The 19,223-nt window shown below is 41.6% G+C and overlaps 3 protein-coding genes across 4 annotated transcripts in view; all 3 read left to right on the forward strand.

Moving 5' to 3' along the window:
- Window positions 1-4,259, forward strand: part of LOC106649411 (neuromodulin) — a 31,914-nt gene extending 27,655 nt beyond the window's left edge. Inside the window, exon 3 of the mRNA XM_023460494.1 lies at window positions 2,649-4,259. Coding sequence (XP_023316262.1) covers window positions 2,649-2,789 — 141 coding nt within the window. The 3' untranslated portion in view covers window positions 2,790-4,259. The remainder of the gene's footprint in view (window positions 1-2,648) is intronic.
- Window positions 4,260-7,193: 2,934 nt separating this feature from the next.
- On the forward strand, window positions 7,194-8,605 carry LOC106649413 (zinc finger matrin-type protein 5). 2 transcript variants are annotated; one of them, XM_014366802.2, is made up of 4 exons: window positions 7,194-7,348; window positions 7,785-7,940; window positions 8,009-8,146; window positions 8,227-8,605. In XM_014366802.2, the coding sequence occupies exons 2-4, from the start codon at window positions 7,811-7,813 to the stop codon at window positions 8,490-8,492; spliced, it is 534 nt and encodes a 177-aa protein (XP_014222288.1). In that variant the 5' UTR covers window positions 7,194-7,348; window positions 7,785-7,810; the 3' UTR covers window positions 8,493-8,605. The 2 variants fall into 2 exon arrangements, with proteins under 2 accessions (XP_014222288.1, XP_014222289.1); XM_014366803.2 differs by lacking the exon at window positions 7,194-7,348 and adding an exon at window positions 7,413-7,436.
- Window positions 8,606-9,717: 1,112 nt separating this feature from the next.
- Window positions 9,718-19,223, forward strand: part of LOC106649361 (pleckstrin homology-like domain family B member 1) — a 45,803-nt gene continuing 36,297 nt past the window's right edge. The window contains exon 1 of the mRNA XM_014366725.2: window positions 9,718-10,768. The gene's annotated coding sequence lies outside the window, so the exon portion shown is untranslated. The remainder of the gene's footprint in view (window positions 10,769-19,223) is intronic.

Here is a 19,223-nt window from a genome sequence, read left to right on the forward strand (position 1 = left end):
GAGCCGAGGCTTTTGCTCGCGTTTATACTTGTTAATATATATGTCGAGGCGCGGGACGAGAAAAAAAAAGAGAAGTAAAACGGGAATCCGACCGACATATTTATTCGACCTCTCGTCCATATTTATAAAGTTCAATTCGATTTTTCGAGGCTCCTTTGTGTCTTGGTCTGGCTCAAAGCGCAACAACAGACGCGACGCTGTGCACCTATACGTATACAACTGCTCGGTCAGCGCAAATAAAAATGTCCTCCCGAAAAAATAAGGAGTAAAACGTCAACCTAGTTCTAGTTCCGCGCGCGCACACACACACACACGATTTCTGCGACTGTTGCAGGTGCGAGCACACCGTAAAAATCTCTCCAAACGAAAACGAATGAAAAAACAAAACAAAATAATTCATGTCCCCGTCGCGATAAACGCGATAAATCATCAAGAAGCCGCTATATAACAAACACACGCATAGAGAAACGAAACGAGAAAAAATCACGAGTGCGAGTGCACACATACGTACGGCGCGTTATGTGCATACGATCGTTCCTCTGCTCGCATATACGGGGCAATTTATAAACGCGTGTGCGATTTCTAAAACTCGCTGTACACTGTATGTGTACGGTAACGAAGATAAAAAAAAAGATTTTCTGTCGATATTTCACAATTGCTACACAGACGCTCGCACACATACACCTATGTGTATGCATATAATATACGCGCAGAGAGCTCGAAGCGTCCATATTACAGCTTGTAAGCTTTATGCGTGTATATATGTATGTCTGTATTCGCACGCGCGCGAGCGAGGCGGTTATTATTATAATCCCTTGACACATGCAGCAGTCGCACCAGCAGCGGTAGTACCAGGTACCTAGTCGGGGCGATGCAGCGATCGATTTGACACTTTTCGTATATAAAGCTCAACCTCTCTCTCTCTCGCTCTCCTCGAGTGCTGCTGCTGCTACTGGCAAATGTTCTTCGGAAGCATTTGTCATTGTCAATTTCCGCGCTTTATAGGTGAAAAATTCACGGAGAAAATCTTCCGATCCAAGCAGCAGCAGCTCTCTCTCTTGACACTCTTGTAGTGGTATATATAGTACATCTGCACACGCTTCGCTCGCGTCTGTATATCTATGTGTTCGCGTGTACGTGAGTGAGTGTGTATACTCAGCCGATGGCTTTCTCGCTGCTGCTGCTGCTGCTGCTGCTGCCACTGGCAGCATTATAAGCTTCGGCGTACGACTTGAGCTTGCAGGTGCAAAAGAGGATAGATGTATAATACGAGCTTTACTCTGTACATATAGACGCACTACTTAGCTCATGTATATATGTATAGATACCGTGGACGTATAACGCAGCTTTCTATGGCGTGGCTTCCATATATATTTATAATAGCCCCAAAGAGCCCCTCGAGGGAAAGCAGCAGCAGCAGTAACAGCAGAAGCGAGACGGACAGGCGTATATCAGCTGAGCTGAGCACCTAGAGCTTTTACGCTAATAATGATTTTTGAGCTCTTTCGAGCGCGAGGAGTGCGAACGACACACGGGGTCGCGTGTATTATGCGCGCCTGTAATATAGCAGCTATGTTTAAAGCAATCATTGCGTAGCACCTCGTCGTAATATTACGCATTGAAAAAGTCAGACGGCGCTCTCCATAATAATCGCGAGGCATCGATTTTACTCGCACTTTTGTACCGATGCATTAGGACGAAGTAAAAAAAGAAATACACGATGGAAAAAGAGAGTGAGAGAGAGAGAAAGAGAAAGAGTCAGGCAAAGGTGAAAAGGGCAAACGAGTTCGATCGCGCGTGCACAGCAGCGGTGTGCCGTTCAGCCCCGAGAGTTAAACAGCGCGACGTTTAATCAATTTTGGCTGGGGCATCGATAATACATACACACTGCGCGTCTATCGTCGGGGCGCAGCAACGATCCCCCGAAAGTTTATTCAGCGTATAGGTATGCAGTCGACAGAAAAAAAGAAGGAAAATAAAAAAGAACACGACGATCGGAGAAAAATTTTTGGATCTCCGCGTATATCGTCGCATCGGCGCTGTTGTTTGCTTTGTCAATGTGCTGCGGGTCCGGCACGGGAATTGGACAGGTATAAAAAAAAAAAAAAAACAAATATTAAGTCGAGAGCGGTACGTTGAACTTTTGGGCAGGAAGCGAAATAGCGAACGACGGGAGAGTGAATAAAATATATTTTGTTATATAAATTATTCCTCGGCTTTACCAGCGCGCAAAGGTCTTTCGGCCGTGCGTAGAATGTGTGTGTGCTCGTCAGTCCCCACAGGCTCGAAAAGTTCCAAGCCCCTAAGTATATTCTCCGAAGATTTGAATTCGTCCATGGATATAGTACCGAATGACTTCGATATGCGTAGATAGGGTTTTTTTTGTCGTATACATATAGCGATTCTGCACATACGTTAAGCGGACGCGGGAAAAATAACAAAGTTCGCGAAAATATCGTGAAATAACTTTCCGAGCGCGCCGAATAATATTGCCCGCGTCACAGGATTATATTTTTCTTCTGTCTGGCAAAAAAAAAAAAAATGGAAAAAATTGTTCTTTCTCTCTCTTGTGAAATATGCAGCCTTTTTTTGATCGAGTAATGCCGATTGTTCATTTTTGTTCTTTTTTTCTTGTTTGTCGCACACAGGTCACGGATACGGTGAACGAGCTCGAGGGCATAGATCTGTCGGATCCGGATCTTCACAAAGCCGCGACGAAGATCCAGGCGAGTTTCCGGGGTCACAAGGTACGCCAGGAGGTCGTACCAAATCCGGATGAAAAAAAATAAAGGAACGATGCCCGACAACAACAGCAACAGCAGCAACAACAGCAACAGCAACTACAACAACAACAACAACAGTAACCAGCAGCAACAATAAAAAAAAAATAAGCAGAGGCAGGCAGTGAATATGTAATACAAAGAATTTGATCATTGAGACGGGATGCTGGCAATATATATATGTCCGCGTAATACTTTATGTGTCCACTCCCTTTTTTTCATTTCTCTCGACGCGTTGACGGTATTCGATCAAATAAAAGCAAAAAGAAACGAGACAATGTTGTCGACAAATATTTTATGCGGCGAGTGTATCACCTTTCAGGCAAATGGAAACATTAATTTTAGATTTTTTGATTTTAAATAACTTATAATCACGAAGAAAAAAAACATGCAAAATTGTCGATACCTCTGTACGTTATCAATTTTTTTTCAAAGAAAAAAATCCATTTGCTCGTATATATATCGCGTGACATCACAGTTACTCGTCTCGCAAAACAACCTCAAATGCAAAAAAAATAATAAAAGCTCTTATTACTACACACGATGCAAATATCTTATATGATTATACATAAAAAAAATATACGATAATAAATTTAACAAAAATCGAAAAAAAAATGAATAAAAAAATAACTATAATGGCGATGTGTCTCGCTTCGATTCCATATACGCCAAATGGGAACAAACTATCCTCCTGCATCTCTCCTGATATTTTTCACGTCGTTGTATGTTCCCTAAATAATATACATTCCACTCGCTGTAGCTCCATTCCTCAAAATATATATTATATGTATGTGTAACTGCGTATTATATACATGGGTCCTTGCTAGGAGAGGTAAAGTCGACAAGAAGAGTGAAATAAGAAAAACGATGAGAAAGTATGCGAGAGAACCAGCGAAACGACAGAGGCATCTTCGCTCTCGCGTCGCGGGGGCGAGGGTCGTGAAACAAAAAATTTGCGAAATGCTTTTATTATGCATATTATACACTCCGAAGTTAGATATCGAATGTGTATACGACACACAACTGTATTTTCGGTTTTAAATGTTACACCCTGTTTATTGAATACATAAGATATACATTTAGATTCAAGATAAATTGTCATGATTTATCACTCGTTCCTATATTACCATTGTGAAACTTATACAAATATTAAATTCTAGTTCGAAATAAACGATGTGAAATTTGCGATATATTATACAAAGTACCGGTAATTGACGCGAGCAGACGTTAAAAATTGAGGCGAAAGTGTAGGAGAAGAACTCAACTGAATTAGATGACGAGGTGAAAAAAATTGTAATGAATCGGCAAATTTTTCAATCAACCATCACGCGTGCGTGGCATCCTCAATTTTTGCATCTGCTCGCGCCAATGGCTTACAATTGTGTGTGAAATTGTCATTGATTTTATAAAATGATTCTACCAATAGTTAATTAAAATCTATTGTTATTTGTCATATATTTTAGGTGATGTATAAAAAAACGAATACTTATTCTTACGTTGCTCGTTTTTGCGATTACTATTATTGTATACATTGCAGAAATGACTAATTTCTATGACGTAAACTTATAGAAATTTGTAATCGCAAGATGATCACAGAAAAACAAACAGAACTCTAACCCTCTATGAGGAATATAAACTTGCGAACGATATTATACATAATAACTTTAGTCAATACATGGCGTTCAGTTTGTGTCTCCTTATTAGTCTCGAATAAAATAATTTTGTGATTCAAATATCCGTTCATTTGACAAATCTCCGAGAACAAAAAAGTAAAACCATAAAATCATACATAAATTGCGCGATCATTTCGACTATTTTTTCTTACAAAACGAAGTGTGTACGAAACGACAAACGAAAAAAGTTGTAAGTAAATGATAAAGCTATATTAGGATAGTCCGACAACGATGGCAAATTTAAACCTTATACATATTATATATTACATGCGAATATAGAGAACAACAAAACAAAAGAAATTTTCAATCGAAAGCAATCTTGCAATTACTTTTTATTCTTATATAAGTATATTGATGACGATAAAAAAAAAGGATGGAAAAATAAACGAAAAATCATAAACTATAGAGTAATAAGTAGGGTATCGAAGCACCAGATAAAATCACGAGAGCAACACCCACAAGAACCGTCTTTCCTTACTTCCTTTTTTCTGTCCTATTTTCCAACTTGTCCGATCCCGGCATTTCACTGTGTCTTTACCCAAAATTCAAATTATTCGAAAGCTTCTTACATGAATTACCGAGTGTACTCCACGCCAGAAATTATGAAAAAGAAAAAAACAAAATTAACCAAACCCTCGGCCGGTTGCCGAAGCGACTGGCACGAAAAAAAATTGGATAAAGTTTCAATCAGCACAAAGCACTCTGCTAAATTAAAAAAAGTAAAAAAATAAAATCCGCACGAGTATTTCATCCCGCAAGCTCACGAGGAGCAAGATAATTTTCAGCTCAGTTCGGAGTCCCTTCTAAAATACGTGTCGGATTCGCTGCTTATCAGGCTTAGCGTTTACGGTTTGTTTTTAGCAGGCCTAAAAACTCGCTCGCGAAATAAGAAATAATAATGATAATGATAATGATAATGATAATGATAATAATAAAAAGGGCAAGAATTCGTTTTTTCTTTCTTATCTCCGACCCCGAAACTTTCATCGCGATTATTTTTCCATTGTTGGCATTTATTACATACTCCAAGCGCTGTAACGCGAGAGGAGAGAGATTGCGGCAAACGAGCTTTGGAGGAATACGACGAGAGCAGAAAAAAATCTTTCTTGCGCGCGAGTATCGGGAGTAATGGAAAAAAAGATATAATGTTAAATTGAAAAGTATGAAATTCGCGCGTCGAGCACGTAAAAAAAGGGGGGAAAATAAATAAAGTAGAAAAGAAAAGGGGCGAAATAAGAAAGTGCAATATAAGCCCCTCCTCGTGCCGTTGCAGCGGTGACGTTACAACGGAAGAGAGTGTAGAGAGAGAGAGAGGGACTAGCCTCGCGGAAGTGCGCGCGAACTTCGACCTTTTGTTATATATATAGAGAGAGAACAGGCTTAGAGTGCAAAGACGGAGAACAACTGCGACGACCAAAGAAAGTGTTTCAACGCGAACTCGACGAGGTACATCTTTTCCCTCCGCTATATATACTCCGCAATCTCTTCCATCTCGTCGTCGTACTCGGACTCTGTGCTGCGTACACGTGTGCGTGTATATATGCGACGGTGTAAAGTCCGTTATTATACGCGCAATTTTTTTTATAGGTGCATCTAGGCCAAATTGATATTGATTTTTTTCTCTCTCGACAGCTCTCGAGAACACCTCCCGTGTGTGTAAGCTCTCTCGACATTTTTTTTTTTTTTTCATTATCCGTACACTTATTGCATTACTGGCGCTTGTGTGTACATACTTGCATTTTTTATTTAAATAACCAAGGATCGAAAGTCAAGTTTTACATATAAATATAATGTATACATCGACCCATCCACGTACACATAGCGGCACGGAAAATTTTGATGTGAAAATTCTTACTTTTAGCTTCGAACAAAAGATAAGGCATCGAACCATGCCCATTATTGAAACGTAATATTACTGTATTATCTGTGTAACCTATTTACGGGGATGTATCAATTTTCATTGCAAAAAAAGCTTAGAGATTACTGTATCGAACGGATGAACGAGATATTCCAGAAATTAGTCAATGCACGTTTTCGCGCGTGGCCCCGTTGGTGCCTAATCGTACATAAATGTAACAAAAATGTATATGATTGTACTATCGATGCAACAGAAAATTACCCAAACGCTGACGAAGCGCCTGTGATTCATTTGAACTTGTAATAATAATCATTATGATATGTATAACAACAAACGATAATAAAAAAATCAGACAAAACTCGCGGCTTACTAACTCCGGGCGGTATACATTGTATTTTTGTGCGTTCGTGCGATCTTTGATTTATTTTGTTAATTATCCTCCTCCGCCTTCTCCTTACGGATCGATTCGCGATACTATCCTGTCAGTGTAACGAACGAAGAAAAGAAATTATGAATTTCGGTGATAATATCGATGCACTAATGCGATACAAAGAGAAAAAAAAAACAAAAAAAAATTAACGATGGATATTATATAATGAAATAAAACAAAAAAATGTATAACCTGTTTGTTTAAAATAAACTAATCACCTACCATTAAAGCAGTCTTGTACTTTAATTATACACCCAATCGATCGATTCATTTACTTATTAGAGAATAAAAAAACGATGATTCGAGCTTGCTCATTTCGCAGCACGATCAGCCACATGAGTGTATCATGTCAAACTGAAATTATAGATGGCGTGAGCATGTTCGATCCGGAGCGGAGTCAACTTAACCTGAGGCCGAGAGTTGTCAGATCAGAGAGAAGAGAGCCACCACGCCGCACGCCGTACAACATAACACAAGCAGTGTACACACAAAAGCTGTCTGCTAGACACAGGCACGAGTTTTGGTAAACAAAATTATAAACACGCAGTGTGTGTGTGCTGCACATCGAAAATTCACCGCTGTCAGGATACATAATTATTATTTCAAGGTAAAGCGCAGTGATATAAGACAGTCGTTTTAGAATTAATCAAGAGTTTTTTGACACGCCGACGCAGGATAGATAATTATTATTTCAGGTCGAGCGAGGAAAATAGCGCTTGTTTGTTGCATCTAATGCTTGCCATGCACTCGCATGTGAAATGTATGATATAAGTGAATTAACGTGTACACAACGCGAGAAGTAGTTGGAAAAGTTTGTTTACGGGACGTTGTTTGTACGCGTTGTGCTCTTATACATGCGCATACACACCATAAGCATAAGCACTGGTGGCGTTTATATATGCTTCAAATTTTCATTGTTATCTCAAGGTTTATGACTGAGAGATGCCTGACATAATTTTCGTAGATAACTAAAATTATTAGGAGCAACGAACGAGTTAGAGCGTAGATGAAAATATTACAAGTTATTTTGATTATTTTTTCAGTTCTTGCCTGACAACTAGGAATAGCCATGGGTGGTAAAAAGTATTATTGCGACTACTGTAAGCGAACCTTCAAGGATGCTCAGAATGCTCGACAGAAGCATCTTACAAGTATTGCTCATGCAAAAAATTACACAGATTATTACAAACCTTTCAAAGGTAAGGTGTATAAACTTCATTTCTTAAATCTTTTATGATTCTTGTTCTAACTGATATACTTATTTCAGCACCTGAAGAAGTTTTGCAAGAAGAAAGCTCTAAAATACCATGCCGTAGATTGGCCACAGAAGGACAATGTCCATTTGGAGCAACTTGCAGATTTTCTCATTACACTAGGGATCAGTTAGAATACTTGCAATACATAGGTAATAAAAATACCATTTGTACCATTTCCTTAACACCTTTATGTAAGAGCCAATACTTAATAATTTCTTGTTGCATTCAGTGGCTTCAAAAAATGCAGATCCAGTTTTCTATTTCCCTGACAAAGAGTGGATAACAAAGGAGTACTTTGAAGATACAGTAGCTCCAGAAGAAATTGAAATAAAAGATTACAATCCGTGGCCCTTACCCAATGGATTACACAACAGTGCAGATCTACCACCTTCGATGAGACCAATGACTTACAAAGACTTCAAAGATTGCACTTTTCCTGAATGGGGACAGTACAATAAAGAGAACGAAAGTACAACGCAAGCTGGCCAAATGTAAAAAGTAAATTTCTTGTTAAACTTTAAATAAGCAGACCTGTGATATAGATTAAAAATAAAGTAGCTATGATTGACACCGTACTACTTTTCGTTATTCAAACTGAAAGTAATTATATCGAGCCTAAGTCATCAAAAAGGTGTAATAAAGATCGAAATAAGTGTTATTGATTCTCATCTGTCGAGGTGAAAAGAAAAGCTGCGAAGACGGTCTCGATTTCAAAAATAAATTAAAACAGATGCCGAAATGATTCGATTTTTCCGCTTTTTACAAATAAACCCGCGACTCAAGTACCCTGAGCAGCGGCAGCAGCTGACGACGGTCGCGTGCGCGGCGGCAGCCTGTCCACGCGAGCACCGCGAGTCGCCTCTTATACATTTTACAAGTCACGGTTTACATGTGCAGATAAATATATCTGTATATAAAGCTGCTGCTGCTGTTACTGCAGCTTTTATCCGAACTTGTGCCGCGCGTTCGGTTTGGATCGACCGGTCTCGGTTTCTCTATGCTGTTCAGTGTACCACGATGCAAAGTACATGTATTATTGTCATGATTATTATAACGTTGGAGCCATAACAGTAAGCACGCGAGACTCTCCCGGAGTCGTGCCATCTGCCTTCTCTCTCTCTCTCGATTCATTTCACCCCACTTCGTGTATAGTGTATAGGCTTCGTGCAGCATCATCGTCCGCGCGAGCAGCATCTGGTCCGCGCCGCGCTCTTCGGCCGCGGCTTACCGCCACCACGACATTCGCATTTTATATATGTGTGTGTGCATACTGTCGGTATATATATATATATGTAACATGGCAATGCAGCCGTCGTGTATGCCTACCCACAAAGAGTCTTTCTCGTTCTCTCTCGCGCGGCAGCGGCGGCACTGCCGTTTCGTACGTTACATATATATTTTGCACACACACTCTCGCTCTCGTCCGCGCGCGCCGGCCGCTGCTCGGCTCGTAGCCGCCGCCACCACCACTGCCGTCCGCCGTTGCCGCCGCGCCGATACACACACTCACGAATACATACTCGTTTACATGTACGCGAATGTGTGTGTGTGTGTGTGTGTGTGTGTGTGCGCGCGTGTGTATCAGGTTTTAGCGTGCGTTGCTGCCTCGACAGAAAGAGAATATTGTATACATAATATATACCTATATACATGTATGTGCAAACACATATACGGATGATGCTTGGAGCTGTGTGGCGCGGCGGGAGAAAAGGCGCATGAAGCAGCAGCAAGCAGACTGTGACTGCCCCGTGGAGGACTGTTTTAGTATCGCATTAACTCGCGTCGTCTGTGCTTCTCTCGTCGATTACAAGTCCGCGTGTGTGTGTATTTATCCATTATATACGATAAGGTATATATAGCAGCATATATATACGCGCACAAAGGTCGCTGCTCGCTGCATTATTTTACTTCTTTTATTTTATTTTTTATCGTTTTCATTTTTCGCGCTTGCGTCCGCTCACGCGTGTGCAGTGTATGTGTGTGTGTGTGTATCAAATACACGAGACGCGTGCAGTGGGATAAGAGAAAAAGATCTTCTGTCTTTTGCAAAAAAAATTATAACATGGTCTATATAGATGCCGCACGACTTATGCGGGCCGACGAACACGATGATGCCGCCAGACGATGATGCAGCCGAGGATTACGCGACGACAACAATGACGAAAATCCGCAATCACTGCTATCGCTCTCGTTACAGCTATGCGTCATCGCGGAGCTTCAATCGAATGAAACTGCGCTAAATAAGCCGCGCAACCTTTGAGAGTCTATGAGATAGCTGTCAAAAAGCTATATACCAATCCGGTTTGTTGTTGTCTTGCAAATCGGCGGCAATACACGCGATGCATCGTTCTTGAGAATTCGAACGTAACTCGCATCGTTGTATAGTTTTGGGCTTGATTCTCTTTATCATCGTCGTCATCGTGTGCAAGTGTGCAAGTGTGCAAGTGCCTCGCATTAAAAGTGTTGTATACGTGTGCGGGCGAGATTCTCCTGCTACACACGCCTTCGTTGTATTTATACCGTGCCTTAATAATATTGTAACCCTACGCGTGTGCGTGCGGAATCGTAAAAACGCCGACTGTACCGCGGAGGAAGCGATAGAGACAGAGACTGTCCTTATATTGTACTGCACACGCCTCGGCACATACGCAACAGGCCGCCCTGTGCAGAGCACCGCCGACGAATATATATAGCCGCGCTGCTACTACTACTACTACTACTACTGTAACGCTGCGCTTCGTATCCGGAGCTGCATCTTCGACACACTTTTGGTAAATATGAAAACTTTTTTATTTTAACGAGAACATCGTTTCTTGGATTCGTTCTTTTTTCGTGTGTTTACTTTGTAAAAAGACGAAGCTGACTTTTGTATGTCAATTTGGCAAAACCCCGCTGGCACGTTTGTTTATATATTAAGTCACTGCTGTATACTATTACTAACTATACACGGTAAACTCCGATTGTATGTTTGCCTGTACATCAGTGTGTGTGCGCGCGCGCGACGATGCCGGTTATTTTAGCGCCGCCGAACCCATCGCTGCAATCCAACCCTTTTCCCTCTTGTAACGACGACGAGCGTGTGCGCGCGCGCGTCACATCCTCGATGGCTTATACGAGCGCGTGAAAGACAAAAAGAGACGCAGAGAGCTTCGAATTTACGGCATCTTTTTCGTCCTCGTCAGATTCTGCAGTGTACATAAGCATACGTACTACTTGTCACGTGTTCGTTTTTTTTATTTTTTATTTTTTTGTTTCTGCGCTTATCTTTTTTTTATGTACCTATTATAACCCGTGAGCAGCGGGATATTTTTGGAGTTGAGGTTTCTTTTTCTTATTTTCTTCTGAAACTGGATATAAATACGGAGACAGTGAGGCGAGCCTCAGCACAGCACACACACGGCGCGCACACGCACATTAAAACGAGATTTATGCCGGCTGTATATTTTTTGACATCGCCGAAATATATGTATATTAAATACAAGGTGCACAAGCAGTATACTATGAGAAACTCGCACGCACGCGATTTGACATCTCGGTTCTTGTTTTGGATTCATTCAGAGAAAGAGATTCCATTCACGACTTTTATCTTATAATTAGACCTATAAGAACGAAGAGCGTCGAGGGCTCGATGTATGAATGTATAGGAGGAAGCGAGAAAGAAGGCCAACTTTTAGCGAAACGTATACGCTATAATGATGATAATAACACGACCTAAAGGGATTCGCTCGAAAAGTTAGGTTAGGTCGCGTCGAATAAAGTACCTTACGGTACTACGCTCGCGATGTGCACGAAAAGTTGTAACGTCCGCATGCGTATAGTATTTTTATTTAAAAATCCGTCATGTGCTCTCGACTTTTACGCGCGCGCGTGTGCGTGTCATTCAGCTCGCGAATGCGTATATGCGAGGCGTCATCGGTAATAAAATAATACGAGAGACGTTATCGTACGGTTCGTAACGTGAACTCTTTTTCTCTTCCTCTCTTTCTTTTTACTTCTTCTTTTTTTTACGAGTTTATAAACAAGCGAGTCGGATTTACGGAGGGCGAGGCCGCGGACGAATAAATAAATACTCGGTCGTCGCGGGCGTACATAATATAACGTAAACATTTTGCATCGCCAATGCTTCCGTGCGAATCTGCTAATGTGCGTACGTGTGCGTATACGCGTGTATCCGTGCCTGCAAAAGTCTAAGATCAAAAGACCCGGTTTATTAAAGACTGAAAATATCTCGTGTGCGGTTTTAGGGCCTAGAAAGAGAGAGAGATAAGATATAAATATAGAAGAAGTTCCACTGCGATGGTCATTATGATTATACACGCACCGACGTTATGCATATTATACGGCATCTTCTTGGCAGATTCGCTTTCGTGCAACTGTGCCTCTCCCTGTTGCTGCTGCTTCTTCTGCGTGTGTGTAAATGCGTATGTGTGTATGTGTGCAGCAGCAGCCGCCTCTGCCTCGCGCGAGCTCGCACGCACACGCACAAACCAACGCAACGCAGCAACAGTAAGACAGAGTATATACCAGCAGAAGTTCGTGTGCTGTTTATGAAAATCAACGCGTCGTTACGAAAATCGTTAAATTTTCCAGTCTGCGCGCCGCTATACGCGTATGTGTGTCGCTCGTGTACATGTGCACGTTTATATATAGTTAAACATCATATACATACATACACACGACTTTATGTACTGCAAATTATGCAATCTTCGTATACGAGCGCGCGTTATGCAGCTCTCGGTAGGCGGATTATTCTCTCTTTTTCTCTCGCTCGCTCTCTATACTCTGTATGAGTGTTTATATTAATTGCGATAACACCACGCACACACGACAAATAAAATGTAAACGTGGTATACGCGCGAGCTTGTTATTGCTACCAATGTACCGGGTTTGATCGATCGATGGACTTGCAACAAAAAAATTATCACACCGTCGGTACGTGATTTGTAAAAAGAAGAACGGTAGCAAAAAAAAAGTAACAACAAACAACTAGTTTTTCGACCGAAGGTCTTGAGGAAAAAAAAAATTAGATATTTTTAGAGACGGACCGAATTAGCGAAGACTCGAACGCGTTCGCTGTATACCTATATACAGCCAGCAGCTCTCACACGTGTGCGTGTATTCGTGTCTCTGTATCTGTATGCGCGCGTACATAACGATGCTAACGATCGCTCACGCACCACCTCTCGTCGGCAATATTTACTTTTTGCCCGTTCGTCGTCGTCGCATCGCAATAGACGACTTGACTGCGACGATGCCGCGTATATATACTGCACAGAGAGAGAGAGAGATATATAGAAACCGATAAAAAAAGTCGCGGCTGCTTAGTAGCTCCGTTTTTTCTCTCTCTGTCTCTGCTCGTTTCAAGGTCCTCCGGCTATAGCTGCCGGTAATAGCGTTAGCAGGATGATAAAAAATGCGATCTGCCAAAGCGCGAAAAAGTATTACAGTCGAGAGAGAGAAAAAAAAAAATTATCGTAGACGAAAAGCTCGTATAAAGATGCTTGTAAGATATACACAAGCGCGTACAAGGATAACGATGCTACTGCTGCTGCTGCTGCTGCTTCTGCTGCGTTACCGTTGATAATGACGATAAGACCTATATATACAACTTTTTTTTATCACTTCAGTCATGTGCTAGTGCGCATGCCGCTTGTGTAAATAATATATATATAGGTACGCGTATATACCGGTGTGTATGTAAGCGCGTTCGTGACATAAATCTCGCTCGCTATGATGTCGATTTTCAAGAGAGCCGTATGCACACATATATGAACAAGCTAATACATAGAAAGAGCAAGAAAAAGAATCGTAAAAAGTCGATCAAGCGCCTGGATTTATGCTCGCAAAATTCCTTGCTCGACTCCTTTTTTTCTCCATTTTTAAAGCTCGCGCGCATATACTTGCGATAAGTTCATAAATTCGTAGAAGTTGAAATATTGTTTTAGACGTATGTAAATTACGAACACAAAAAGAGTGATAGAGACGTAAAAATTTACGTACGTTATGCGCGTGCACAATGAATGAATTACCCCCGTATATACAATTTATATCGGCGAGGACATAATGAGTTCGTAGAATTCGTCTTTCTCAACGAATAATATAATGTATTATGTATTATATCGAGTTTTACTCGTATACGTACGACAAAACTCGGTAGACGTTTGGCACGCCGGGCACGTATGGCACGTATGAATTGATATAATACGCGAAGTAAAATATAAGGATGAAAAAAAAAGGAGCAAGCGCGCGCGTACGTGAAACACAGTTTCGCGAGCCGAGGCCCTCAGGTAAAAAGGCTGCTGCGCAGAGCCGGCGACCGAGTTGCATACGTCGACTGCACGTAAATCGTACTTTTTGAATCTCTCGACTAATTAAATGCGCGTAATATATATTTCAACGCTGCAATGCGAAATCGCTTCGTATTATATACACACGTTAATGCACGAGGGCGGCAGAGAGATAGAGAGACAGAAAAAAAAAAAAATTAAACGTTGCGACACGAAATTCAATTTCAGAAAGAAGCCAGACGAAAATTACTCAACGCGATTCCTCTCTCTTTCTGTCAGCGATGCAGCTCTGCTAAATGCTGCAGTATCATGAGTTTATACGGATGACCGGCGCGCAACAGAGTTTCGCGGATTATTATTACGCGCGTCGCCCGATCGCTGCTCTCGTTATTATTACGTTATATACCATGTGGAATATATAAATATAATGTAATGCGCCCGCGCGCTCGACGCCCACGAAAGAGACAGAAAATTATCCAGCGCGATCGCCCCCGATTTATGTTGTGTATGTATACGGCGTTGCGGCTTTCGAAAAATTTCCTTCGCGAGGCCGTACAACATAATATGCATATGTGGAGGACCGGCTGACGAAGGTCGTTGTTTTTTTTTTTTTTTTTTTGTATTTTTTCGTTGGCGAATCTAAGAGTGAAAGATATGGAGAAAAAAAAGGTTTTATACGAGTTTGAGGAACGAGAAATTCAGCTAAATTTGATGCTCGAGTGAATAAACACGAACTTTGGAGTAAACGTTCGGGTATATAGCTGAAGAGAGTCTTGAGCGGGCAAAAAAAAATTTAAGGTAAAAAAGGAGTCGAAAGAGCAGTCTTTCGAACCAAAAATTAATCCGCCAAACCACTTAATATCAAAAGCGTAATGGGAAAATAGAGTAGGAAATGCAAGTTCATTCGCGTTTCGTATCTACAGAGTCGTAAAAAGGTCCGTCTTTCGTCGAGGAAAAAATGTGATTGCATTGGCTTGCGTTATACTCGTTCCCTTCCCCCCTTTCTCCACTCTCTTTCTCTCTCTCTCTCTCTCCTCTTCCTCACGCACGCATTCTCCTCTCCAACTTCTTTCAATCAATTGAAAAGAACGAACGAAAGGATGGAGAGCGGCATAGCACGATCGTTTTTTTTCTTTCTCCTCTTTCTTTCACTTTTTCACGAGTGTACGAAGCAAAATACGAACACCATCGCGTGTGTGTGTACGGGTTTCTCTCGCTCCCGCGCGAATTTGGTACGCTCTTTGTGCGCGAAACGAAAAAAAAATGCGCGATTAATCAGTTGTCAGGACGCCGTTGTGTATTTGCGCCGATCCGTCTCTCACGGTCAACCGAGACAAATTAATTTTTTATCGCCTAGCTCGAAGAGATAATTACACTTTTCATAAGTTGCACAATCAATGCCTAGTGTACGCTATAAATAGAGAACCAAAAAAATGCAGGTTGTTCAAATAAATATCGATCGCTCGAATTCGGTTAAAATAACATTGAAAATAGATCGAGTCGGCGCGCGCGCAACAACACGCTTTGCTTACGGCAAGGGAAATTTTTGCCGGAACCAAAACAGATACACGTATATAATACGTATATAAAGACACGGTTGCGCGTGTCTGCGGTAGCAAACGGAAAAAGTTTCGTTCGAGATACATATAGCTACAACGTCTGTCGATAGTGATATATAAATACATTATGTACCGCGTGCGCATATACGAGCAACATGCGATTGAGAAATGCAGGAAATGCACTTATATTGAAGCGAAAGATAAGTTCAAAGAATGAATTCGAAGATATTGAGTTGTTACGCGATTTTATGTACGGGTAAAAAGATGCCAGGACACAAAAGCACGCGACAGTAGAGCAGTGAAAGCAGGAATAAAAGCAGGCTGACTATGTAGCTTTTGCGCGAGCATTACCTTTTGTTTTTACCGAGAATAATAAATCCACATGAACAAAAGTAATTCGGCACATATTCGCTGCAAATTTTCGAAATTCGGGTATAACATGAAAAAGGTACATTTAAAAAACGACCTGTCATTACAGGACTATTGTATACGCCAGTCGAGTCTAATTCTCGATGTTTTCTATTCTTTTTTATTGGCAAATCTATAATAATTTGTCATCGCGAGTACGAACTTGTCGAGTTATTTATTACACCTCCAGTCGAGAGAAGTTATAAATATTTATGCGATTCATAAAGTCAGTTCGACGATTAGTAACAAATACCAGGAAACGTGCGCGCCTCCGTATTATACTACAATATACCGTATGTATATGTATCGAAGTTACACGAATCGCGATCGCCTGGATTGAATTCAATACGCGCACAAGATAATCGAAGTTGGCATATTGTACACAAGCCGCCGAACGATCGATCGGAAACGTCAGATAAGCTCGGCGCGCAAAGACAAAAATCGAGCTGTTAATAATCGTCTCCTCGCGGCGTGCGGTGGATTTAAATGCCGCGAAAAATCGAGCAGCCTCGATAATGTACGTGAGTCAATTGTGACGAGAGAGATATGGGTGCGCGAGGAATGCGATAGACGAGGTTAGTTTCGCGGGATTCGTTTGGCAATTGGGAAAAGGCGCAATTATAAATCGATTATGCCATTTTACGATCCGCGCGCGGTACACGCCGTTTCAAGATCTCGAAGTAGATCCGGAATAATCTATGTAATCGAGATTTCGGTTACCGAGCAAATTGTCCGTTCTCAAAAATCTTCGGTTTCATAATGAAAAAAAAAAGAGAAGAAGAATTATAAACTTTCACTTTTCACCGAATCTCTCGCAATCTGGAAAAAAAAATCCAATTACTAATTGTAAAAACCCCTCGCGTACAGCATTTGAACGAACGAACGAATAAATTCGCTTTCTTTCGCGATGAAGATCGAAAGTATATCGTAAAATTGGGTACAATGAAAGAATCCGAACGACGATGATTTGAGTGACTCTGCGGCGAGCAGCAGCAGCAGCAGCAGCAGCAGCAGCAGCGAGCAAACGGCGCGAGTCCCATAATGTGACGTAATTCAAGCGCGCTCACCCCGTTACACATATAAAGGCAATCAAAATAAATGATTCTAAATTACCGAAGTGAAGCGAAGTACATGCACACGATACATGTGATACAGCACGAACCTTATGTTCAAATGTGTGCGTGTGTGTGTGAGTGCGAGCGCGCAGCAAGAAGAGAGCCCGGGCATCATTGGAGCGCGACAAAAAGCCTCGCTCTGCGCTGCCGTCGTCACACTGCAACGAGCATAAAAGGCCAACTGCAAAACTGACTGTGTGCGTGATCACACACACGCGTACAAACACACAGGCTGACTGGAAATATTCCTCCTATATACACGCGCTTTATTCCTGTGTTTTTTAATATTCACAAATACAAATGCCCCGAACAGATTCTCTCGGTCTCTCACTGTCTCTTCTCGTCGTCGTTGGTCGTCTACAACAAAAAAATATCTATATATACGCTCGAGCGCGAACAGAGAGAGAGAGATCATTGCACCAAGATTAAACGAAACTCGTTTAAATTTACGAAGTACCCTCGACTTACAATTCATATGCATATAGCAGCGACGAGCTCGAGAGCGTCTGGTTCGTTTTTTTTCTCTTCAATTTTATCATCATCATTATTATTTTTTTTTTTTTCAACCGCCGCGCGTATACTGCTACAAAAGAGCGTCCCTCGTCGCGTATAACATTTGCGCCAAACGAGACTTTTCCAATTTGATTTTTGTCGGACTGATGATGCTCGCGAGAGACCCCGAGTGAGCGAACACCAGACGCGTTTTAGGTGAATTCGGAATTTTCGGTATAGTGCTATGACGACTTTGAGCGCAGAAAGTTTTCGCTACAAAAGATATGTGCGCGCGGGATTTTCTCTATACTCCCGCTCGCTCGCTCGCAAAGCTTGCTCCATATATCTCGTTTTATATTTTGATAATCGACTTACGTTTGAAATACTGAAAATTAAGTTTTCGAAACTTAACTTCTCGTCTCTGTGTTATAATATTCCGAGGCGAACTCTGAGCGCAGGGAAAATTACACGTTACAAACTCCGCGAGCCGTGTACACGCAGAGCTATAGATGGTCCCGCGTGGTTTTCTTCCCTGTGCGGCACGCGCGCCCGCGCCAGAGAGAGAGAGAGAGAGACTTTCAAAATACCTTTAAAACCATTACATTAAAACGTTACAAGCCGTTTCAGCAAGTTCATCCGTATCATCTTCGCTTTAAAAGGCAGCTATGCGGTATAGAAATCATAATATCACGTAGGAGACTATAAACGCGATTACGTAACTTTGACTTTTTTATTTGGCCAACGGAATTGGCGTGTACAACTTGATGCCTCGATAACGAGCTTTTCATGAGTCATCGAGGAGTTCAGCTCATTAACATGTTATTAACTCGAGAGGGAGAGAGAGAGAGACAACAACAAAAATAGGCATACCTGCCGACTGACCGCACGTATAAATCATACCTTCTTCGAGCACATACCATATAACACCTTAAAGCCGTAAGTATTTTCTACGCGAGTAAGAGATGCCATAGAAAGTCGAAATATTCAATAGGTGCGTACATGTGTGTGTGTGTGTGTAACGTCGCGACGTGCGCAGCCTGTGCATAATAACACACACTGGTTTTGCCCCCGAGACTATACTCGCATGTGTGTACAGAGTCTCAGGCGCCCTTTTATTATGTTATATTCTGTTTCTTCTTCGACCTCGTGCTTAGTGCGAGATATTTCCAAAGTAAACTGGCCAGAGCAAAACGAGTACACGCATACACCGGTGTTATGGGCATGTGTGCGTGCGTCTATGCCTCATACGTAATACACACTTGGGTCAACGCGTATTATGTAGCGGGTATACGGTACAACGAGTACATAGGTATATAGAGGACCCTCGACGACGACGACGACGACGCGAAGTTTTATGAAGAAAAG

Source organism: Trichogramma pretiosum, unplaced genomic scaffold (genome assembly GCF_000599845.2).
Source record: "Trichogramma pretiosum strain Unisexual culture from Peru unplaced genomic scaffold, Tpre_2.0 scaffold50, whole genome shotgun sequence".
In the NCBI taxonomy this organism is placed as follows: Eukaryota; Metazoa; Arthropoda; class Insecta; order Hymenoptera; family Trichogrammatidae; genus Trichogramma; species Trichogramma pretiosum.

Coding starts and splice junctions, on each gene's coding strand:
- LOC106649413 (XM_014366802.2), top strand. CDS start 7,811: ATGGGTGGTAAAAAGTATTATTGCGACTACTGTAAGCGAACCTTCAAG. Junction 7,941..8,008: donor TTATTACAAACCTTTCAAAG/GTAAGGTGTATA, acceptor TACTTATTTCAG/CACCTGAAGAAGTTTTGCAA. Junction 8,147..8,226: donor AGAATACTTGCAATACATAG/GTAATAAAAATA, acceptor TGTTGCATTCAG/TGGCTTCAAAAAATGCAGAT.